This window comes from Peromyscus eremicus, chromosome 19 (assembly GCF_949786415.1).
Source record: "Peromyscus eremicus chromosome 19, PerEre_H2_v1, whole genome shotgun sequence".
In the NCBI taxonomy this organism is placed as follows: Eukaryota; Metazoa; Chordata; class Mammalia; order Rodentia; family Cricetidae; genus Peromyscus; species Peromyscus eremicus.
The window spans coordinates 19,522,130-19,546,440 of record NC_081435.1 but is presented as its reverse complement, the minus strand read 5'-3'; the positions used below and the strand labels follow the sequence as shown (position 1 = coordinate 19,546,440).

The window sequence follows — 24,311 nt, the reverse complement described above, 5'->3', positions numbered from 1 at the left end:
ACCATGGGATGATGTTATTTCCCTTCTACTCACTCAGCCATGGCTAAACAGCAACCTAGGTAGTCATGAGAAAGTATACACTTGTTATCTAAAAAGACAGATCTTCAATGTTGTAAAACTCTAGTGAACGTGAGTGTATTCCTCTTTGTTCTTATTTATAAAGAATATATTTTCTGAAAACGAGCGGAATGTCATTATTAGATGGAAACTCTAAAAGTTAACATCCCATAGTATGAGACCTAGAAATTGTAATAGGAAGACCCCAGCTTTTCCTGGAGCCGTGTGTATTCACTCACACTGAAGTTATTAAGTCACTATGTGATGCTGTCTGTAGTTAGGACTGTGAACCTCAGCTCTCCATTAAGAACTTGTTCCTATTTTCTCACTCTACCGATTACCAATGCTCCACCAGCAGTTTATAAAACAGTTTTCCTTCTGATTTCAGTGAGACTGGCATCCTCGGGCAACACTCTAACTATCCATCTGTAACCTCTTGCCTGCCCCTTCCTCAGGGCACCCTGGCATAGCACTCATCCTCTAAGGACCTCTCATCCTAAAAGTCTAGAGAACCTCCCAGGAGCGCCACCCTGTGGACAAAACCTTAGCACACGGCCCTCTGTGTGATAGACATCTACCAAAGTCCTACAGCTAACACCATTATGAATTATAAAACAATAAATGCTATGGTAAGGTCCAAGGCAGGAAAGTCTGCTCTTGCTGCTCTTTTAAAATTAGTATTAGATTAGTATTAGCTGCTCTAGCAAACAGAATAAGGCAAGAGAAACAAATACATACGAATCAAAACTAAAACTGCTGCTATGTGCAGATGACGTAGTAGGTGGTGAGGTTAGAGGCACAGGCCCTGTAGGCTGGCCATACCGCCTTCACCCCACCCTGAGAGGGGATGCAGGCATGGCTTACACTTGGCTTTCTGCTGCACCGGGAAAATGCCTTTTGCATAATTAGGTGGAAAATTCTCTAAGAGTCCAGTGGTCCTGTCACTTTTGTCTAACTGTCAGAGTTCTCTTCATGTTCAAATACACGACTTGATTTTTTCCTGATGACTTAAGTCACCCAGTCTTTTTAATCAAACCATGATGAAAGCAGCACAGAGTGACACTGAAGAAGGACAGAGTAAAATCAACCTTGTTTAAGGGAGAACAAGTCGAGAGTCACTGAAGAGACAGGGAAAAAAAAACTCTGAATTATCTTGAATGGCATCGGAAACTGAGGTGGAGAAAGTGCTAGAAAATAAAATGGTTGAATTATCCTGACTGTACCTAATAAGCCAGTGCAGTGGCTACTATACTGTTCCGTCAGTCTCCAGGGAGAAAGGATGGAGGAAAACTCCCCCTGGTTAGCCTAGTCTCACATAGTGCCAGCTTCTTAACTGGTAGATTATAGCTGTAATAATCAGTGGGAAAGCTAGATATCCTTTGATGCTGGGTTTAGCATTATGTGCAGCAAGTGTATATTGAGAAATGCCATTATGTCTTTCCGAGAAACACCCGTTTCCACACTGGTTCTGGCCCTCCGTGAGGCACACTTAGAACCCTCACCTTCGCAGGTGGAGGAAGGCTGTGTAACACTGCTTGCGGAACTCCTGGTACTGCTCACTCTGCGTGCCACCCATTCCTTCCACCATCTCTTTATTCAGCTTCATGGGAGGAGGAAGAGGCTTTGGATCTCGGCCCAAGATATACCCAAAATCTATGTGGAAGAGTTTGCCTGGATGTGAACAAGAAACTCAGTCATTTCCACAATTATCTCCACAAATCAGGAAGGAGATATTTTATACAATTCATGAAAAGTGTCTCTTTGAAAAAGATTAATTCATTAAATCAATCTATATCTTCAAATATGCCCTTCAAGACACAGTGTAGTCCAGTTCTTGGAAATGAAAAAAGCAAGCTTAAAACCATCCCAATTAATATTAATTTAAATTTTTTATCTCATATTAGAATTGCAGAATCAAGGAGCAAACATCTGGCCAACTAGGAAAGGGATTCGCATCAGCAGAGAATCTCTTGTTTGTTAAGCTGAATCAACTGCTCTTTGTGAAGCAGATAGCCATTTCTTTGATTTTAGTACTCCTAAAATGAAACCCTGACTGTTATGAAATTATGACTGTAAAAAAAAAAAACCCTTCAAATTTCAAACTATATTGTTGACTTACTCAATCTGCTCCCTAGCTGTTGGCTGGGAATCCGAACACTGTACTTATGACTACCAAGAGCTGAACACAGCTGCAATTCCTCCAAGAAAAGTCTTACATTATAATCTCAGAGCAGACACACAGGAATGGGATCATTCCGCTTAGTGGTGATTCATCATGGAATCCATGAAGCACCTAGTGATTTACAAGTTGCCATGAAGCAAGGATGCTCTAGAGGGAATTCTTAGGGACAAGACTTGGGACTTCTTGCTGTTAACTAACTCCTGCCTCAGAACAGCTTTGGGCACACAGAAAGCACCAACTATTGAGGGAAGGAACTAACTGGCTTAAAAAGCTAACTAAAACCCTCTCTGGGGCAACCTACCTATTCTGTCGTGCAATCCATTATGACCTGTTTCACAAAGAAATTTATCATTCACCTTTTTTTTTCCCATCAAGGGTACCAGCCTTGGAGGACTGAATTTACTGTTTATGAGCACAAGTGATGCTGTGTGAACCAATTTTCCACACTGACTCCTCGTTAAGATGTTGGCTATGCCTTTCTGTTCACTGCTATTCCTGAGTGCTAGCATAGTCACTATGTCCCTGGGAGACATGCATCAGTGATGGGCACACAACCTCTACGCTTATAAACCCTGGGGTCTCTGTCACTGTGGAGGAAGCCTTAGAATCAGGAGCGCAATTAACCCAAGTACAAAAGAAACTCACATCTCCATGCAACCTTGCTGAAACCCTAGTGTCGCTTTCTACATTTTATTTGACGATTACCTCAGATGCAGAATCAAAAGAGAATATTGTAACACAGTACCTGGCTCACAGTAAATGTTCAAAAGGCCAGTTGTCACTATCATAATTCTCACACACACACACACACACACCACACACACGGTAGATGGTCAACAAAAACTAAGAAACAAACAAATAAAAACTATTAAGGGGGGCTGGAGAAATGGCTCAGAGGTTAAGAGCACTGGCTGCTCTTCCAGAGGTCTCGAGTTCAATTCCCAGCACCCACATGGTGGCTCACAACCATCTGTAATGAGATCTGGTGCCCTCTTTTGGCATGCAGGCATACATGCAGACAGAGCACTGTATATATAATAAACAAATCTTAAAAAAAAAACATTGAGGGAGGGACAATTAATGTCTTAACTGGTTCTGAAGAGGGGAAAACAATTTAACACGATAGGATTTATTCAAAATTAAATCAAGCCATTTACCACTCAATAATCAGGTCCCCTAATGTAGCTCATAAATATTTATTTTAAATATTCCAAATAACATGTAAAAATTAAAACTGGCAAGATGATGGGCAGGAAAAGGTGTCTGCTGCTGCCAGGCTGGTGATGCAAGGTTCATCCTGAGGCCCACGGAGGAAGGGGAGAAGAGGCCCTCTGATCCCCACACGCACCTCTCCCAAACCAGCAAACAAACAAACAAGTAAATGACAAGAAAATGCCAACAACAACCACTTTAAAGATGCCTGAGCATCTGGAATTGACTGTACTAGAGACTCACAGAGGACAGGAATTCGTACAATTAAACACTAAACAGAGACGCCACCTTCCTTTCTGCAACTTCTAGACATCTCGATCAGAAGAGCGAACTAAATGATTAGGTTGGACATTTTCAGGGAAGAGTGAGGAAAGTGTACTCAACAGCTCAGCCGTAAACATCAGGTTTGGAAAACAGAGCTCACAGCACAGGGTGCAGGCCATGGGCAGATGCATGTCTCTCCTAAAAGACTCAGAATAAATGCTGTACAGTGAAACAGTTCCACGGAGAAGCCAGCTTCTCTTCTATTGAGTTGCCGCCCTAACCTTTTCCAAATCAAGAAGTGGTTAAATCACGTAGGAACTGGGTTTGTTTTTTATGCCTATGTCTGGTATAGATGATGCCAATGGAAGAAAGAAAAGGAGTTACAGAGGGAGAAGCCCAGACACCATCAGAGAAGGGAGCACGCTTTGTTACCGCCACACTAAAGACTACACAAAATGTGTTCTTTCATCCTTCTCCCCTACTCAACTTGTACTGAGCCAGTACAATCCAAAATTCAGAGTCATATTCTATTGTTACTATCCCGAAGGCCAGGGAATTCCTGGCACCAGAAACTCTTCACATGTCTGCTTTACATCTCTTAAGCCAAGGACCTCTTCATTCCAGCTACAGCCCAGACACCATTTAACACTGCTGATACAGTACATTTTCTTCTCGAGGCTGGCGAGGTAGTAGGGAAGCTGGTTTTAATTTCCCTCTTCCCTTCCTTGATCTTGTAGTAAACAGACAGCAGAGGCCGTCTGAATGCCATGGTCCTGCTTACTAACCTTGGCATCCTTGTGATTGCCGGGTCTGGGTCTTATTTCTCAGACAGCACAGCCTTTCTAAATGTTCCCAGCTAATGGTACTGACAGAATGGCTGGCTGTACAGATGTTCCTTCAATTATGATGGGAATTACATCTCTGCAAACACACCATCAAATGAAAATACGAAGCATAAAGAAATTCATTCACTGAACCCAACCCTCCAAACCTCACACCATAGCAATCACAGACTGCTACAGAGGGCCAGCTGTTGATTCTCAGGGTCACACAGACGGCTGGGAGCTATGGCCCCTCACTGCTGCCCAGCAAATGAGGGGATTGCACGACTAAACATTCAAAATGAAGATGTTAATGACTGCACATCACTCACATACAGTCAGAGACAGCCTGCACTTTGAATCATTTGGTGACATCTGGAACAAACCGCAGATCTATAGGAGTTCAGATGGAACACACCTAAGCATCTTCACAGGGGCAGGACAGCCCAAATCCACACCCAAACACTCACACTGTGAATGGCACATGGTTTCAATGGTATATCCATTGACACATATTTGTTATTACATTAAATTTTATGAGTTTATAATAGTGATTAAACAATAAATCTATTTTCGTTTTATAGTTATGAAAAATGGTTCACATAAGAAGTCATCATCAGGTTTGTACTGTACACCAGTGCCTTAGTTAGGGTTTCTATTGCTGTGAAGAAACTCCATGGCCACAGCAATTTATATAAAGGGAAACATTTAATTGGGGCTGGCTTACAGTTTCAGAGGTTTAGTCCATTATCATCATGTCAAGAAGCATGGTGGCATGCAGGCAGACATGGTGCTGGAGTAGGAGCTAAGATTTCTACATCTTGATCCACAGGCAGCAGAAGTAGGTGTACCACACTGGGCATAGCTTGAGTACATAGGACCTCAAAGCCCATACCCACAGTGACATACTTCCTCCAACAAGGCCACACTACCTAACAGAGTATGGGCCACTCTCTATGGGCCAAGCATTCAAACACATGAATCTATGAGGGCCATACTTATTCAAACCATCACAACCATGGAGCCTTCATTTCCACTTGAGAGATTGAAATACCTCTCAGGATTGAAAAGCGAGTTTTTAGAGTCTAGGGGTTTAGTGGTAGAATGTATGCATAGAGATTTAAAGACCTAAGGCTTAAATCCACCACTAAAATAAAACAAAATAAAAAGATATCTCCCTTTTAGAATCCCACAATAGGCTTAGTTCCCTTCTAAGAAGGATGACAAGGTTTGGTAAACTCTTAAAGATGCCTACTCTTCAAACAATAGGACAATAAACTTCAAAATAAGGAATCTGGCATCTGTAGTGCTAGATGAAATAGCATGTTTCCTAATCTCTTACAATCCACGGACACAGGTAATCATGATAAGGATTTCACAGCTTTCCCTCCAAGTATCACCCTCTTAAGATGAGCACTTCTCCAAGCCCTTGTTCATATGCTAGCTACCTATGGTGAAGAATGAGCTTACAACATTAAAGATGTAGACAAGCTCTCCCTCATTGTCCTGAACTACGTACACACGGCCTTGTTCCCAGTGTCCTTTCTCCTGAGACTCCGCACTGGGGCAGATGACCAACCTGATCAGCCTTTCTCAACACACTCCATCGTGCTTGGTTTGGCTAATGAGCACCACACTTGTAACAGGAAACCGTGTCCAATTTTCTTCCTTTCCTTACAAGCATTACTGGAGTTCCAAGGCCTGCTGTTTATCACTGCTTGTAAATGAAGGTTATATTATTATCCCTCATGTAAGAAAACTCTCACAGAATGAGGCTATGGCTCAACTGTAAGGGGCACATGGTTCTAACAACGAAATCTCATTAAGTTTCACAATCAAAGAGCCATGTATTTTAAAAAGAAGCTATTAATTTTAAGAAAATCCATCCTCATACATACTAGAGGAAATTCTTTTAGAAGTTAATCTATAACTATTATAAAATAAACTTACACTGATTTAAAAAATGCACCTTATAAAATGAAAAATTAAGAAATTAAAGAAGTGTGGTCATAAAGAAATCTATCACATGAAACAACCAAGAGGTAAAGTGTGTAAACACAAACCATTACTCACTGTAACTATCTCCTCTATCCCTACAAGACAGTCAATGAGGATCTAATTAAATGTTATTTGAGTAATGTGAACTTATTCTAGGACTAGTTTATTGTAGTTCTTTGATTAAACGTACACAGCTAAAATCAAACATTTAATGGTAGACAATCTCAAAATCATATGCACTTTGTCCCACACTGCCTGACAGCCCTGCTATTTGCCCATCTTGTGCGGCTGCCTGCTTATCCAAATTCTAACTCATAAGATCCTATATAACCCTAGCTCTTCGGCTGCCTGCTTATCCAAATTCTAACCTCATAAGATCCTATATAACCCTAGCTCTTCGGCTGCCTGCTTATCCAAATTCTAACCTCATAAGATCCTATATAACCCTAGCTCTTTGGCTGCCTGCTTATCCAAATTCTAACTCATAAGATCTTATAGAATCCCAGCTCTTCGGCTGCCTGCTTACCAAATCCTAACTTGTAAGATCCTATAGAATCCCAGCTCTAGAGTTACCCTTATCACTTTACTCCATGGTTAGCTGAACTTCTTTTTGCATGCAACCATTTATCATTTTCCCTTAATTCCTTCATTTCTTTCCTATGTGACTATATTGTTCTTGTTGTTTTATCAGTAAACTCAGAAACAAAAACATAGCCCAAAACTACGCCATTGTCATGAGACACAGGCTCAGGCCAGCTGCACTCCGAGGGCAGCTGATGTACTAACACCAGTGTTTCTTCTTAGGTGGAGTCTCATACACAGTTAAAGCCAAGGAAACACTTCAGCATTAATGGTTTTCTAAGAAAGGGTAGGATACAGAAATTCAAGTTAGTACAGACGTCCTAATTATCTGCTAATCATTTCCCCTTTAATGTAAGATGAGCTTCCTATGAACAGGAACCAAATTAAACTAATGAAACCACCCGTAACAATGGCAGTATACCTGACTCCACAATCAAGTTCCGCCCGGTGTGGGGGTGGGGAATCTTAAAAATTATACTATACTCTGAAAAAAGGAAAATTAAACACATTCTATTTGTTTTGAAATATCAAAGTATACCTTATCTGATGAATAGAAATTATCACACTAAATCAGTCATCAGATTAAATGATTTTCTCATAAGCTATCAAGCTCTTGTTGAAGCATCATTCAAAAAGCAGCAGACAAAAGGAACTGTTAAATATATGAGCCATTTTCTTATCTCTAAAACTGTGAATCCAACTAACTGTGGGAGCCACAGGGTCATTCTTATCTCAGTCAGAATGCAGCTCACCCTTGAGGGAAGCCCACGGTGTTAACAGAACCAGCACACCTGGACCATGCCATCTGCCAGCCTCACACAACAACCAGGACAAGGGTTCTAACCTTACTGTGTCCAGAAAAGGAGACAGACTGGGTAAGTAGCCCAGAGGCATTAGAGTTTTACTTTAGAGAAAGACACCTTCATTGTTAAGTCAGCCTTTTCTCCTCAGAATTTCTAACAAAGTTAATTACACATAGAACGAAAGCGTAATAGGGAAGGTAAGGACGGGAGATATTCTGAAAAACTGTCCCTTTACGTCAGCAGTGACCAGCGTTAACTGAGCTTTCTGACAGAAGCCCTGAAGCAGGTCACTCTGAAGATCTGAGACAGACACACAAAGAAACCACTGGCTTCTCAGGAGCGGGAGGGCTGTTTTAGGACCTACAAGTAAGTTCCCATTTGGCTAAGATTGCTAGCATCCAATGTCCACTTTTAAGTTAGTTTATTTACAGACTATATATCATAAGCAATGAACAAATTCTTCAGTTATCTTGATTACCTCTCCTCTACTTTTCCAGAAGTAAAAATAAAAAATAATTCTTTATCAAGAGTTATGATAAATTCAGGTCTCATTTCATTTGAGTCCTGTGGTGGTGTAATGAGACTGGCCTGATAGGCTCATGTTTGAATGCTTGGGCCCCAGTCAGTGGAACTATTTGGGAAGGATTAAGAGGTGTGGCCTTGTTGAAGGAGGAGTGTCCCTGTGGGTAGACTTTGAAGTTCAAACGCCCATGCCAGGCCCAGTCACTATGCCTGCTGCCTGCAGATCAGGATGCAAGTTCTTGGCTCCAGGGCCAGGCCTGTCTGCTTGCCTGCCGCCACCACACTCCCTGCCCTGATGGTCATGGACGATGCCTCTGAAACTATAGCAAGCCCCAAATAAAATGTTTTCTTTTATGAAAGTTGTTTTGGTCATGGTGTTCTGAAGCAACAGACCAGTAACTAAAACATGTTCTACTACAACTGATCTCCCTGACTAAGCTATGGTTTCATCCATATACATCAACTCTGAATAACAAAAATCTCCATTTTGATCTCATGCCAATTTAAATTTGTAGCTTCCTGCTTTCTCCAGGATGGTATAACAATTCAGTAACAAGTAAAACATCATTCCAAATCCCTTAAAAGAGAAAAATCTCATTAATTGACTATAAGGTCTTCTAATAAAGGCCTTGGATTTTATGGTGGATATACAGTGCCCTCTGCTGCTCAACTAAGGAAAGACCTAACAAGCTAAAAGTCCTCAAACCAAGAAATAAAAATTTAGGGAGATCTGTAATTGAGACTCATGGCTTACATTTCAGCACATTACCTTTAAACATATTTTTAATTATCCATATTCACCGAAGCACCCTGTTTCATATCTGCCTAGAGTTCCTAGCCAGTTCTTTCCTAGCCCATCCATATTCCCTGGGACGCCTTCCACCTCTCATAACAGGGAACTTCAGAGGTGACAAGCGACCTCTGATTCCTTTGCATAGCCGCCACCATCCAAGCAGAGCCTCACTCTGAACACTGCTCTGCTGGCAAAAGAGACTAGAACAGACAGACATTCCACATCAGCTGCTGAGACATGGCAGCTACACAAGAGAACCCTAAGTTCTCAGCTTCTAACATGATCTAAGATTTGTGTTCATGGCATAATGGACCAAAACTAAACAAGGAATGATGATTAAAATGAAGCATTTTTAAAATAAAAGAACTGAAATATACTTCCTGCATGAACCAGCAGTCAAGATTCACTTTGTTAAGACTCAGCCATAGCACTATTTATAGATAACGTAACTGGAAACTGCCTTGAAACATTACCATCTACCCTCTAAACTGAGAATTTTGAAAACATTTCTCTGGTATTCTTTTTCTTTTAGATTTTTTATTTTATTTAATTTTTTAATATTTTTAGACATCTCTCTGTAGAATAGGCTGGCCTAGAACTTACTCTGCAATCCAGGCAGACTTGCCTTATAGCGATCCATTGCCTGCCTCAGTCTTCCCAGTGCTCAGAGTACAGGTGTGAGTTATCATACCCCAGCTAGACTTATGCTTATCTATACTTATATTTTAATTAATTAATTTCCCTAGTAAGGAAGACTTAAAATGCTTACTGCAAGATATAACTGGATGAATTACTGGGCAGATGAATTTAAATAAACAAACAAATAAACAACCACAGGTGGGCAGTGGTGACGCATGCCTTTAATCTCAGCACTCAGGAGGCAGAGGCAGGCAGATTTCTATAAATTCAAGGCCAGCCTGGTCTACAGAGCAAGTTCCAGGAGAGCCAAGGCTACACAGAGAAACCCTGTCTCGAAACCCAGCCCCCTTCAAAAGAAAAAAACAAAACAAAAGAAAAAACACCTTGCATTTTAGGGAAAAAAAAAAGAATGTTCTTCATGAATATTTCATGGAAGTTTGTTATCTAAAGGCAAACTTGAAGCGCCCTCTGGTGGAAACAAAGAGCACATAAACCCGGAGAGAAGCAGTATGAGACGGGTGCTGTGCAGTGTACAGTAAGTACATGGGTGTAAACGAGCTCAGAGAGAGAGCAAGAGAAGAGACACAAGAGAACGTCTTCCAAATGAGAATGTTCGCCAACACATCACGACACTTTACACATATCCTTCCGCTAAAGTGTTAAACTAGTCAAGAATCTCTGTCACGACCAGAGAGTGTCCTTTGTCTTGGCTACTACAGAGACTGGTCAAAACAGGAACATGGTTTCCCAGACACAAATTCAATCAAATAAATTTCACATACGATAATTCAAAATGAATATGGAAATCCTATTAGTGAGTGAGTTAACAGGGTTAGAATATTAACAATTGGTCAGATTACATTCAACTATTCTATTAAATTCTGGCTATTCTAATCAGAGAAATGCAAAAAGACAGAAAAACATCTGCATGTAAGAAAAGATGGCTTTAAACAGTAATTTGAAAACCTAGTTTCTGCAAAAAGCTCCAGACACTGGGATTATTTAGTTCAAAGAAAGGACTACAGGGAAGAGTAGAGATGATTAGCTACCCATTACCTCCAACCCTGACTTCCTGTCACTTAGCAAAGTGCTGCCTGTGGCTCTGGAGTCATGGTGCTAACTGACAGACAGGCCCCTGTTCTCACAGGTCCTGCACCCTGACTGGGAGATGACTGAGGAGTCCTCAGAAAGTGCCCTGGTTCTAGCAAGTACTTAACAAATCCCTGTTGGAGTAACAAACACCTTCAACCAACATAAAGACGACAGAATGAAGTGTAATAAATACGGAGTGACAGAGGGTAAGGCACACGCTGCTACTGAGCAAATAATTCCGGGTTCGCTAAGAACATCCTAACTCAGCTCAGACAATAACCAAAGTCTGCCCTGTAAGGATCTCAGCAAAGACCTGTCCAGAGAGAGGAAACAAGGACACTTGTCTTGTGGCAGGAGTGATGTGACATGCAGGCAGATTTTAGGTTGGTGGCCTCAATAAGGGGAAATGCAGAACTGGCACGTTACTGATGGGTCCCGGAGCTGAGGAACAGACTTACGGACAAGGGAGATGGTGATATGAGGCCCGCAGAGACGTTAGTGGGCTTCTGGGCCTGGGCTGCTACCTGCTGAAATGGAAGGGAGGGGAGGAGCAGGGCTGGAGGGAGGCATCACTGAAGAGAGTAGCTGGTCTTGTGTGATTTAGACGTCAAGGAAGCGGCTGAAGGAAAGGAATGGAGGGATGTCTAGAGCTGGAGGTTTACCAACAACGGTACTTAGAGATCAGGAGGTGGGGTAAGCTGGAATCCCAGGACTAGAAGGCTGAGGAAAGAAAACTGAGAACCAACCAACAAACGGGTTACTAAGTTATCACGAAGACGAGAGGAAGGAATGATCACTCCTCGTGCCTCATAGAGAAAGAAAACCACCAGATGGCTGCTAAAGTGAGGAAACCTGTGAGAATAGGAGAGGGAACACTAGCTAGACATGCTCAAGAGGAGTCTGGCTGCCTACATACATCGCTTTCTACAGAGGCTCTGCATGCAGGATGGGACTAGAGGGTCACTCACAGGCTCCCTGCTAAAGTGCTCTTACTCAGTCTGGGCTTCTCCCTGTGTCCTTCCAATGCCCCATTTTAAGGGACTTAAGAATCCAGGGCCAGTGAGACGGCTCAACAGCTAAAGGCACTTTCTACATGAACCCTCAGGATGACCTCAGCTGGATCTCCTGGACCAACACGGCAGGCAGAGAGAACTGGTTCTGGACAGTTGTCCTCTGACATCCATCCATACACCATGGCACGTGTGCAACCACATACACATACAGAAATGAAGAAATGCATTACAAATCTTTTAGAGAACCTACACTTTATCAATAAGTATGCAATTTATTTTAAATTGATTCTAGGATAAAAGAAAAATCACCATATACAAAAGTACATCTTTTCTCTCCCTCTTCCTCTCTTTTGTTTTTTTGTTTTTTGAGACAGGGTTTCTCTGTGTAACAGTCCTGGCTGTCCTGGAACTCACTTTGCAGACTAGGCTAGTATCAAAATCACAGAAATCCATCTGCCTCTGCCTCTCGAGTGCTGGGACTAAAGGCATGAGACACCACTGCCCGGCTGAAACTCTGTCTTCTAATGTTACTGACTTGTTACCTGTTTTTGTCAACAGAAGGTTATCCAGGTGCCGGTCTCCAACTCCAAGAATGTACGTAATCACACAGTAGCCAGCTGAACACAACAGAAGTGGGAAAGACACATTCAGGACCAGGTCACACACTCCACTGACCACAAAAGTAATCTGCACTCCTTTAGCTTCTGCAATTTCCCCACTAACCAAGGAAGCTGCGGCATCCCTGTTCAGCTAGTCATGATTGCCCTTGAGTACCCCTGCCTCTGACCTCCCCACTAACTACTTTACTTAATGATGACTCAAAACAGGGAGACTGTAGCAGGAATTACTAGGCTCCAAGATGGCCAAGCAGCAAACTGATCCGAGGGGAAGCCTGAACCTATTACTATTAATAGCACTCATGCTTTGTCACCTCTATCATTTCAAAATCCCAAGGATTTCTTTTACCACCTTCCACCCTTTACTTGTTTTCTGGTGAAACATTCTGATCTTAACATGTTGTAATTATGAATCAATACAGCATCATCAGTATGGCCAGCTTTCCTCACTCACACATCTATGAAGAAACCTAGCCAGAAACACTCACCACAGCTTTTGACGTAAGTGTCCATGACCTCTGCGCTGATACCATTGGGTCCAGTCTCGCTTGGAGCGTATTTCCTGAAAAAGTTCTGAAAAGACGTTGTGTGCAACTTTACAAGCTTAACACACGTGAACAGTTAAGGCATCACAAAATCATGACTGATGGCCAAGTGTCAAGTCTAAAATGGGGTCAGAAGACAGTCTGAGTCTGTGTAAACACAGCAATGGCAGCGTTCTGTAATCCATGCTGGTGCAAGAGCCTGAAGACCTCTGGGTTACTTCCTCCACGTTAACAGGTGGACCCGCCCTTGTATGGGGGAGCTTGAGTACAAGAAGTGGAAATCCCGCAGAACACATAAGCCATGGGTTTCTGTTTTCAGCTTCCCGACACCTCAGGAACCTGTCAAAGGATCTGGACCTGGAGTACCCGAGGGATTCTTATACACCGACCAACAAGCACACAAATACAGACAAGAGCACGTGATGTGAAGAAGCGCTTCACAGGAAGCCTACCAAGTGCACCTTCAAATGCTCAACCTTCTACTCAAGCAAGAAAATGCAAAGGAAAGCAACACTGAGATTCCAAAAGGTAGAAACCTCATCGTGAGGAGTGTGCCGGACCTTCCTGATGGAGGCTCATGTGTGTAAATTGGAATGGAGATAGAAAAGGTGAAAATAACTTTTGAATTCAACTGACTCTGAAAAAACAATGCCATGAGCTGCTAGGATGGAATCATCGGAGGAAATGTTCACTTGAGAAAACTGTCATCAAAGGCAGCATCCACAACCAACACCTTTACGGACAGGTGCCCTGAACACCTCTGGACAATCTGACGGCTAAGGGAACCAAGGCAGCCAAGGCATACCAGTGCTTGCTACAGTGAAAAGACACACAATGGGCCAGATGGAAAAATGGGGAAAATGACGTAGATGTGTGACCTCTTCTAAGGGGATAAAATAAGCATGGTTTCCTTGGTGGTGGTGGTGGTGGGGGGGTGAGAAAAAAAATGCCCCAAATTAAAAATTTGCCATAATATGGGCACAACTATACAATGGATGTTTGAAGAAAAAATTTTGTTTTAAGAACAAAAACTGGAAATAACTAAAATGTTCATCAGTTAATGGCTAAATTGCACTTGTTCTATATTTTGGAGCAGAATGCAACTCTAAGTTTTAGTTTGTATAGTATGTTTGGGGAGTGAGCTTTATTTTGTCTGTTTATAGATACTGAGCCCAGTTATGTGCCACACACAGTGTAAGGGCTTGAGCATCCAAACGACTAAGAGCATAACTTTCAACAACAATAATTCTTACTTCTGAGGAGAACTAAGACTCACAGAAAGAAGAATAAGAAAAGGACACTTTAATCTTAACAGAGTCCTTCTTCATCAGCTGTGAGCATTTCTTAGGATGTCTTTACCTGTATGCTTCCCTCCGTGTCAAGAACTTCGGCAACAGGAACTGACTGGATGAACTGCATGAAGCCTACGTGGAAAGAAACACAGCATGAGCACCACGCTGGGCACACTCAGGCGCCCGTCAGGAAGATCGGTACACGGCATGAAGTGCCATGCTGGGCACACTCCTGCCCATCAGGAAGGTCTGGTACACAGCATGAAGCCCCACGCTGGGCACACTCCTGCCCATCAGGAAAGTCTGGTACATGGCATGAAGCGCCACACTGGGCACACTCCTGCCTGTCAGGAAGGTCTGACACACGGTGTTTGTACCGTGTAGGTTGGTCAGCCAGAGGAAGCCAAGGCTCTGCTGGGCATACCTTCCCCGTTAGTGGACATTCTATTCTGTTCCCAGAGAAAGAAGGACTATGGCCACTGCGCTAACTTGATGCTGGTCACAGAACTACTAGGTAACTTTTTTCAATTAGTTTCATCTGTACGTTTCCCTAGAAGAATTTCTATCAGTTAACATGAAGAACACAAAGTAATAGACTATATTCCTCAAACCTAGCAACCTTCCATACCTTTAAAACAACAGTGCAAATTTAAAAATCATTTTAAACTTGCAGTCCTGTCCACGCACTGCACCTTCTATGATGCCCTGAAAACGAGAGAAAGGGATGTGCAAACTCCCTAGATGAGCAAAGAAACTGGAAAGGCAACAGTGTGCAAAGTGCGCAGAGTAAGAAGAGGACCAGCCAACCTGGTACAAGAGCAGTAACAACAAACACGTGGAAAAACTAAGTGATGAGGCAGCACCATTTCTGGATTCACCAAATACCATCTGGATTTGGTGGCCCTGACATTCTAACAACTTGTGGACAAAGGATATTCCTGCAGAGTACAGATATGGGGGAAAAAAACCTACATTCATTCCCTTCAACAAGTATTTACTAGTTTTCTATCATGTAGTATAAACTAGGTCATATGTGTAGTATAAACTAGGTCATATGTGGGAAAAAAAGGTTTATCCCCAACTATACATACAGTTAAAGCTCAAGTTTTACTGGAATAAATATTATAAATGAAAGGGCACTATGAAGTCGAGGAGGGAGATGTAAGTTACACAAGAATCCAAAGCCACCAGGCACCGGGGCCACGTTTTTAAAAGTAGAGCATTAACAGGTGAAGCTTATAGGAAATGATCGTCACATACTGATCACAAAACCTTAAAGACCCGAGATGGAAAGAGCATCAGAGAAACGTGAGGGACCCACTACAACCAAGACTGTCAAATGGGGGCAGGTTAGACGGCTGGACACAGCTACAGGGGCCTGTCGGCAAGGCCCGACTCAGTCAGGTGGCCTCCTCTCTGTCTTTGTCCCAAGAGCAAAGAAAAGCTAGAAATAAACTTATGCAGGAAAGCAAAAAGGCACACAGAAACGTAATTGTATTTTCAGAAAGATCGCTGAGGAGAAAATGAGAAGAGGACGACATCACCACCATTAGACATGGCAGTGGAAATGGAGAGGTAAAACATACAGGAAGTGCTGATCTCTATAATTCATACTGAACATCAGCCAGTCTCACACTATCCAACAGCACAAAGACTTACAGGCGCACTCTGTGTGTACACAAAGGTGTACATGTGCAGACATACGTACATACTGTAAAATGCAGCAGATAACAAATGCACTTGTTGAGTGGCTTTTGTAAGCCGAGTGCGGTTCAGGGCCTTTCTGGGCCTCAGAAACTCTCCAGAGGACTATGCAGACAGATATGAGAAAATACTGTGACCTACAGACAATCAGAAGGCAGAGAGATGTGTTATTCCAAGTGAAAAGTAAAAACAGCAGGGAAGAGGTGGGGAATGGAAGGAGAGAAGGATGAGGAAGTGAAAGAAGTAGGTGAACACATAAAACAAGGAGGAGAGGAACACAGAGAGGAAGGGGGAAGAGAAGAAAGAAAAGAAGAAAAGGGCAGAGGGGAGAAGAGAGGAAGATGGGAAGGACAACCCAACATGTCTTCAGGGTTCTGAGTAAGCTAAGTCACTCTCTAACTTTCTTAAGGATTTTCAGTTTACAAAGGCAAAGTGTATTGACTGGAAGCTGAAGAAAGCGATCACGATGTAAAATGAACTCACCGTGTTTTGTACTAGTGGCCAACACCTTGTAAGGTGTCAATTTCAGATCCAGATTTTCTTTCCGTAGCAGCTTTGGATTGAAAAATAAAACACATTAAGTGAATGTTAGACTGGAAACAGGCTCATGGACACGTATCAGAGCACAGATTTACAATTGAAGACACAGACGGAAATCTTACAGGTACCACATTATATAACTCTCAGCGTCAAAATGAACTCATTTGTTTGGGTGATAAGACACATTTTCATCTATTCTGAATATGTCATACACTGTCAATAAACATCACTCTTCTTCCTAATGCTTCACGCTGACCTTCCGGGACACAGTAACATAGAAGGCAGAAGCAAAGACAAAGGGGACCCATGTCTGTCTAAAAGCTGGAGACTGGGATGGCATTCGGCAAAGATCTAGCTCATTAGACGACTGAGTCTGAAACCATGAGAACTTTGGCAAAAACAGTGTATGGAACATGTGCAATCCCACTTCCCATGAGAACCTCTCCGAAGTGACGAAAACAAGCTCGTTCAAAGTAGAGAGTGCTGAGCATGGCAGCATTGTGATTAACGACACAAATGCTTCTGTGTCTGTGAACATGGTAAACTGCAGTTTCTAAAACAAGGCACTGTCCCCACCAGCACACAGTGACGTTCACCTTGTCCATAAGGGAGATGATCTGAAGAATCAGCTGATCTTGACGCAGGTCATCGCCATGCTTGAAAATAACTGGGTATTTGCCTCCGTCCTCTGTCTTAAAGAACAGCTGCGCAGGCATAAGAGCACTCTGCAAAACAAAGATACTGCCTGAAAAATGGGCTGGAACTTAATGAACAAAGATCTACTACATACAGAAGGAAATGCTGCCACTCCGCTACACACACAGGGGCGCAGGGCCTTAAAAAACGAACTGGCTGTCAGAAAGAAATGCAGGGTGCCAGGCCACGAACTACAAGCAAGGCAACAGCCAGGAGACTGTATGTGGTAGAAAGATCAGTTTTGGAGCTAGACCAGAACGGACAGGAATGCACACAGGTAGCAGCAGAGTGACCCATATGGATTCTTTAAACTGTTCCTCCTCTGGAAACCAAGGTTACTCCTCACTAAGACAGCAGAAAACCTCAGGAGCCCAAGCCTGACATCTCTGGTGCCAGGTACAGAGCTGACTTGGAATATATGTCCCCATGTTGTTTTGGTGTCAAAAACCTACTGGAGCAATAATATGAAAGAATGCCATTCAAAAATGGGCAAGATCTAAGTCAAGAATGCTAGTTTTTGTTGTTGTTTTTTGATGTATACAGTGTTCTGCCTGCATGTACACCTGCAGGCCAGAAGCGGGCAGCAGATCTCATTATAGATGGTTTTGAGACAAAACGTGGTTGCTGGGAATTGAACTCAGGACCTCTGGAAGAGTTAAGAGCTAGTGTTCTTAACCTCTGAGCCATCTCTCCAGCCCTCAAGAATGCTAGTTTTTAATGCTAATTACATACCACTAACTCGGTATCTCTGAGGCTCAAAATCCATTTGTAAGTTGATATTATAAATATCTGTGAACCTTGCGGCAAAACTTCTATATGCTTAAATCAACATGAGTCAAAACTTAAATGGAAGAATCATCAACACCTCACATCAAAGCATCCCAAGACTACCACAGTGGAGACAACTGGTGACGAGACCATTCTGAGAGAGACTATGGGTCTTTATTACTAAGAGGAAAAAATATATAAAATGAAAATTTGGAGAGATTTATAACACAATGAGTCCAATGTACTCAATGAGGTATACAATTCAAGTATCATAAAAAGAATCAGAAGGAAGAACCGACAAGTGGACAAGCAAACTGCAAAGTGCTGGGGACAGACAGAAGGAGCGGAGGACACATGGCTCTTCAGTGAAAACCCAGCTTGGCTGTGTGCTTGAAGACCACCTACAAAAATAAGGGGGAAGTCACAAAAACCACTTCCGAGAAGCTATGCAACAGAAACACCAGTGGACTAGAAGCAATCTGAACTTCAAACCACCTTCACTTGGGGTGTCCTGTTATCAGCCCTGCTGAAATGTCTTTGTAAATCAGCTCTAGCTGACTCCATGACAGCCTGAAAGCAAAGGACCCAGAGCCATCTTCCAAAGGAGTGGGCAGAGGAGGAGCAGAGGACCTCTGTTGTGCTCTTCATTTGCTGTAAAACCAAATTGAAATGGAAAGAGCACATGACACCCACGGCAGGCAGAGGACTTGTACTGCACGGCACCCATCTCAGTGCCTGAGGTAGTCTACACTACACCAGGATGCAGCTTTGGCTACCAGGACGAGGTCTACAAAATACTGAAAACCTTGGGAAAAGAAGTTCTTACCCTTTGCAGCTGAAAAGACTTTATAACAATATAATAGGAATCCTAACCCCCTCCTCGCCCAAAATGCAAAAGCCTCAACATATGCTTAGTACAGGGCCAGTCTAAGGAATATAATCATCACTTTCTAGTTCATGGTATCGATGACCCAAATGATTTGCAGTAGCTGAGAATTACTCTAGCGCTTCGTGTAACAGTCACTACTCATTAGCTTTGAATTGTAACTACCTCAAACCACTATGCCTAAGCTAAAACTCATAATTTTCAAGAAAGCCTGTACACATCAGAATGAAGGAGGAGGGGGAACTAACAGGACTGGATATTTGAATCAGAAAGATGTCCTGTGACACTCTACCGGCGTTACTCTGTGCACAGAAGACAATATTATAATAGTCTATAACTGAGGAGAACGTGTGTTGGGAATCCATCCAATACCTGTGTCAAACACATGCCACCAGCTCCTATTCTAAAGCTCCTGGATTCTTCTACCCCGACCAAAAGAAATCCCAGATACCTTTCTAAGACATTGCTCCTGACTGGTTCTTTGAAAAAAGGGACATTGGGTTTTACCTGCAGGTTTATTCCAAATGAATGCAGTTCACACAGAGACTGTTCACGTATTGTTTTTCTGTATTTCAACCCCCCAGCAGAATGTAAGAATAAAGCAATGTGTGTAGCAGTATATCTATACCAGTATTATCCAACAGTAGGTTATAAAATCAGTATTTTTAAGTTGCAGATTGTTAAATTATTAACAAATTTCAAAGCCAATTAAATGAGCTGAGAGAAATATTTAAAACTGAAGGCAATCAAGAGGTTATTGTTGTAGCTCATTGGTAGAGCACTGGTCCACCATGATGGGTCACCAGACATGGTGAGGAGATGCACATTCAGGAGACTCAAAACTTCAAGGCCACAGTAAAACTCAGACTTAAAAAAACAAAAACAAAGAAAGAAATAAAACAAAAACTCTTAAAGCATTTTAAAACAATAGATGTTTCCAGTATGGTTATGTTGTATGAGGAAGCTCTTGTGCAGCTGTGTGAGCTCAGCTGGACTGGATGCTCTAGTACACCACTAGAAAGCTCCTGTTCTGCCTTAGACGGTCTCATCTATCATGTTCTAGGAGCTCTTCCTTACCTGATAGGAAAGGATATCAGTGAAGCTTATGGCTGTGTGTTCCTATACTGAGAGCCGCTGGTAGCAAAAGTCCATGAGAGTGTACATCAGTGACAACTAGAGTTCAGAAGGTCAACCTATTAGAACTAAGGGTTCTGTTAGAGGAAACCATCACGCAAGGCTTTATGGAATTACTGCCTTTCAAATGAACTGGCTGTCTCTTGTTGTAAACTTCTTGTGCAATAACAGCTATGAGTCTCCCCATTTACCGTGCATCTCCATGTTATGTGTACATGTAATATCACGATTGTATCTCAATCTTGGGCACAATTTACCTATACATTTGGGTATTTAGATAACTGTCCCCAGCTGTGTTTATTTTTTCATCAACATATATCTGGCTAGGGCCATTCTCCAGACAAAAGTATTTCAACAAAGATAACTTTTTCCAAGGACAAAACTGCTCATAGATAAACATTAGCTCATCTCACTCACAAACAGAGAAAATAGCCACAAGCAATTAAATCCTCAACTTCTTACCTTCACCTCAGGTTATTTACACAAGAACCTAACTTAAGAGATTTCCTGCTCACATTCCTGGGATGATGTTTTAGCCATTTGCTAAATATTAAGTTAAGGCAGTTACTTCCCACTGACCCAAGGAGATTGCTGTCAAGGCCAGGCAGGGGATAGGTGCCAAGCTTCTTTCTTGTGCAAATTAAGTTTTAATTCCTCCTCAGCCAGGTGCTATTCCTAGATCCCCTAACTGATCTTAGCCTTCAGTTGACCCTACCAGAACTCCCTTTTTGGGGGGTTGTAATTGGAAGCTGACATTTATTGCTTTATGTGTGGATGGATCCTTATCACCTCTGACCCTGAAAACTTCAAGCCTCGCACTGCTTTGCCAAAGAATTACTGCATGTTTATATATACTGGTTCTCAGGGAGCACTGGGGGAATGGATTTAGAAGAACAAAGATGAGGATGGAGACAGAAAGAACTAGATAGACATGAGAGAACAGCAGGAGGGATTGGGAGCAGGAGGGACTGTGGTAGTATTGTGTTCTCCAAAATATCGTGTATCCTAATAAACTTATCTGGGGTCAGAGAACAGAAAAGCCACAATATTAAACAGAGGATAGGTAGTAGTAGCACACGCCTTTAATCCTAGCATTCCAGAGGCAGAAATCTCTCTGGATCTCTGTGAGTTCAAGGCCACATTGGAAACAGCCAGGCATGGTGACTCACGCCTTTAATCCCAGAAAGCAGCCTTTAATCCCAGGGAGTGGTGGTAGAAAGCAGAAAGGTTTATAAGGCGTGAGGACCAGAAACTGGAAGCATTTGGCTGGTTAAGCTTTCAGGCTTCTAGCAGCAGTTCAGCTGAGAGTCATTGGGATGAGGACACAGAAGCTTCCAGTCTGAGGAGATAAGACCAGCTGAGGATCCGGCAAGGTGAGATAGCTGTGGCTTGTTCTGTCTCTCTGATCTACCAGCATTGACCCCAATAACTGGCCTCGGGTTTGATTTTATTAGTAAGAACTTTTAAGATTCCTGCTACAAGGAACTGAGAGGAGCTAAGTGTGAGATCAGAAAAGAAACAGTGTAGATAGAATTGACTTAGAAGAATAAAGTGAATGGACTAACAAACTCGGTGTGTTTAGATTCAATGAATATCCCTCAGATAGCATCCTTAGCTGCTTGTAGCCTCTGTTCTGGACCCTGGTAGAAATCTCCTCAAGGCAGGCATTTAGGGGGAATTTGTTACTCCTACAATCACCAAACTTTACCCACAGTGCCTCCCAGATGATACCTGGTGCATGACACCTGATAATCTGATTCAAACTCTACTGTACAGTCGGTAGCCAGGGAAGAGAACATGTGGCACACTGCTAAGAATAAAGACAACTGCCACTTAAAAATGTAACCCAAGAAATATAAAGTACACAGGAATGAGGACTGTGCTAAGTTTAAAAAAAAAATGGTAAATGGGCCTGACATCTAGCCATTTGAACTTATGAACTGAATATATAATGTAAGCCTTGAAATTCGCCTTTAAAAACTACCCTATATGAATAGTAACTGTGGCTCTGAATACTGTTCAAAGAAGTAAATATTAAAAAATAAAGTTTCAGAGACAAAAATATGACATATTTTCATTAGAAATATCTCTATAATTGTAACACAAAAGATACAATAATAACAGGCCAGAAAGGTAGCTCAGTAGTTAAGAACACTTGGTGCTTTTGCAGAGGGCCCAGCCCCCACACGGTGGTTCACGACCGACCATCTGCAACTCGAGTTCCAGAGGATCCAATACCCTCTTCGGATCTGAGGGCACCAGGCACACAGGCAGTACACATACATACAGGCAGGCATAATGCTCATATAAATATAAATGAATCCAATCACAATAATATGAATAACAAAACATACAAATGAAAAATAATAAAGCAGCCTCTTTTAATGTAACATTTACCAAGTGAAATGCGGTTCTTCCCTGAAATGTTTTCACTTTCCCAGGTGGCGATTCTGCTCGGATTCTAAACACAGTGACAACCCACCAGACTTACCTTAAACAGTGTGGCTGTCTCTGGTATGATTCCTCTTATTTTCACCTGTGGCTCTAACGGCAATGGGATCAGCTCCACATCTGACAAATTCATTTTTTCATTATCTCCAAGCAATGCTTGAAGCCTCTCATTCTAGAACAAATTATAAAGGAGTAATGAAAAAATAGTTCACAAGCACACAATAAAGGCCTAAACTGATTCTAGTAACATTATTTGCAAAGCACATAAAAGTATCTGAAAACTGCAGCAACAAAGGCCTTCCCTCAACCCAAGAGGCAACCAAGGGCTGTACTGATAAACCACAGTGTTTGGGGAGTCACTTGGACAACCCTCACCCTTTCACAAACGAGGCAGTTTCTTGTTCCTGGCACTGGAGTTTTTTTTAGTCTATGGAACTTGGAGGGAGCACTGTCGATCCAAGTTACTTAATTTCCTTTAAGACACACACATACATGTGTATGAGTATGTTTATGCAAATATGTGTATGCACATTATACATGATAAATATATCTATATCTATATATGGTATGTAACTTTAGGTAAATATAAAAGAATAGGATTCCTTGAGGCTTTATCAAATAACTTTAGTGTTCTTTGCCCCTATTGCTGGAGATATCACGCACTTAGGACACGTGACTCATGAGCTGGATCTGACCTAAAATCTTGAGGTCTGGCTTTCATGGTTCCAGGAAACACTATGCAAGCTGCCAAGGGACAGAAGCAATCAAGAAGATGCGAGGCTTAGGAACCACGATTGCCAGCACAGCAAAAGGCCCACAAAGGTGAGAAGCTGCATTTACACACTGGCAACAACCAGCAGCCCTCATCAATCGGACTTAAAGCCCACTCCAAAGGAGGGAAACCATGCCTGGTACTGGAAACCTAGCCAACCTTCTGGGCTGGTGAGGTCATGGGCCCTAGAAAAGAATCTACTACCTCCACTTGCTAGGCCAGCTTCATGCCTTACTACACTCTATATCTTCTCCTTCTACCCACAGAGAAGTACAGCTGCCATCCCCCACCCGCCGTCATCCGTCCTCAGTGCTTCCTTTCCAGCCAATGCGGTTGTCACAGAAAGTCACAGCTGGACACAATGCAGAGAGCAACAGATCATGGGGAGCCAGCCCCAACGGATACATCTACATCATAGCTTCTGCATCTTTGGCTCAGTGAACACAGTGGAAGAGGGGGTAAAAAAAAAAACTGTAAGATGTTGGAAGATGGTCCAGGAATGGAGTCCTGTGAAGAGAATTCTGAGTATTTGTAAGAAAACCAGACAAGAGTCCTGTGAACTCAGTTTCTTCAAGACACGGAACTGTTCTTGGAATGTGTTTTCATGCTCCTCAGACACGTAGCAGATAGAAGTGGATTTATTTCAGGTTATTCACTATTGCTTGCTGTTTTTATACAATTATGCCTTGATGGAAAAACATGTTTCTGCCACACTCAGTTTGTTCTTACGACTGTAAACAGTTTGAAACCACGAGAACTTCACTCAGGTGACTTTCTCAACCCTCAGAGTATAATCTGTCTGAGGACCTGAACAAAGTTGGCTATTTCATGTGACTTTAGTCCAGCTCATTCATTAGCTCCATTTTCCCAGGTCCCGCTGCTTCTAGAGCTGTGACCCCAGGAAGTCTGCTATGAAACAGTCTCTCCT

At 42.4% G+C, this 24,311-nt stretch overlaps 1 protein-coding gene across 1 annotated transcript in view; it reads right to left on the bottom strand.

The window, feature by feature from the left end:
- Pik3c3 (phosphatidylinositol 3-kinase catalytic subunit type 3) overlaps positions 1 to 24,311 on the bottom strand; it is a 91,831-nt gene that overhangs the window by 13,526 nt on the left and 53,994 nt on the right. Inside the window, exons 16-22 of the mRNA XM_059245889.1 lie at positions 22,652 to 22,783; positions 17,273 to 17,401; positions 16,620 to 16,689; positions 14,500 to 14,564; positions 13,084 to 13,168; positions 12,521 to 12,595; positions 1,560 to 1,728 (exon numbers count right to left, since the gene is read on the bottom strand). Of these exons, the coding sequence (XP_059101872.1) occupies positions 1,560 to 1,728; positions 12,521 to 12,595; positions 13,084 to 13,168; positions 14,500 to 14,564; positions 16,620 to 16,689; positions 17,273 to 17,401; positions 22,652 to 22,783 (725 nt within the window). The remainder of the gene's footprint in view (positions 1 to 1,559; positions 1,729 to 12,520; positions 12,596 to 13,083; positions 13,169 to 14,499; positions 14,565 to 16,619; positions 16,690 to 17,272; positions 17,402 to 22,651; positions 22,784 to 24,311) is intronic.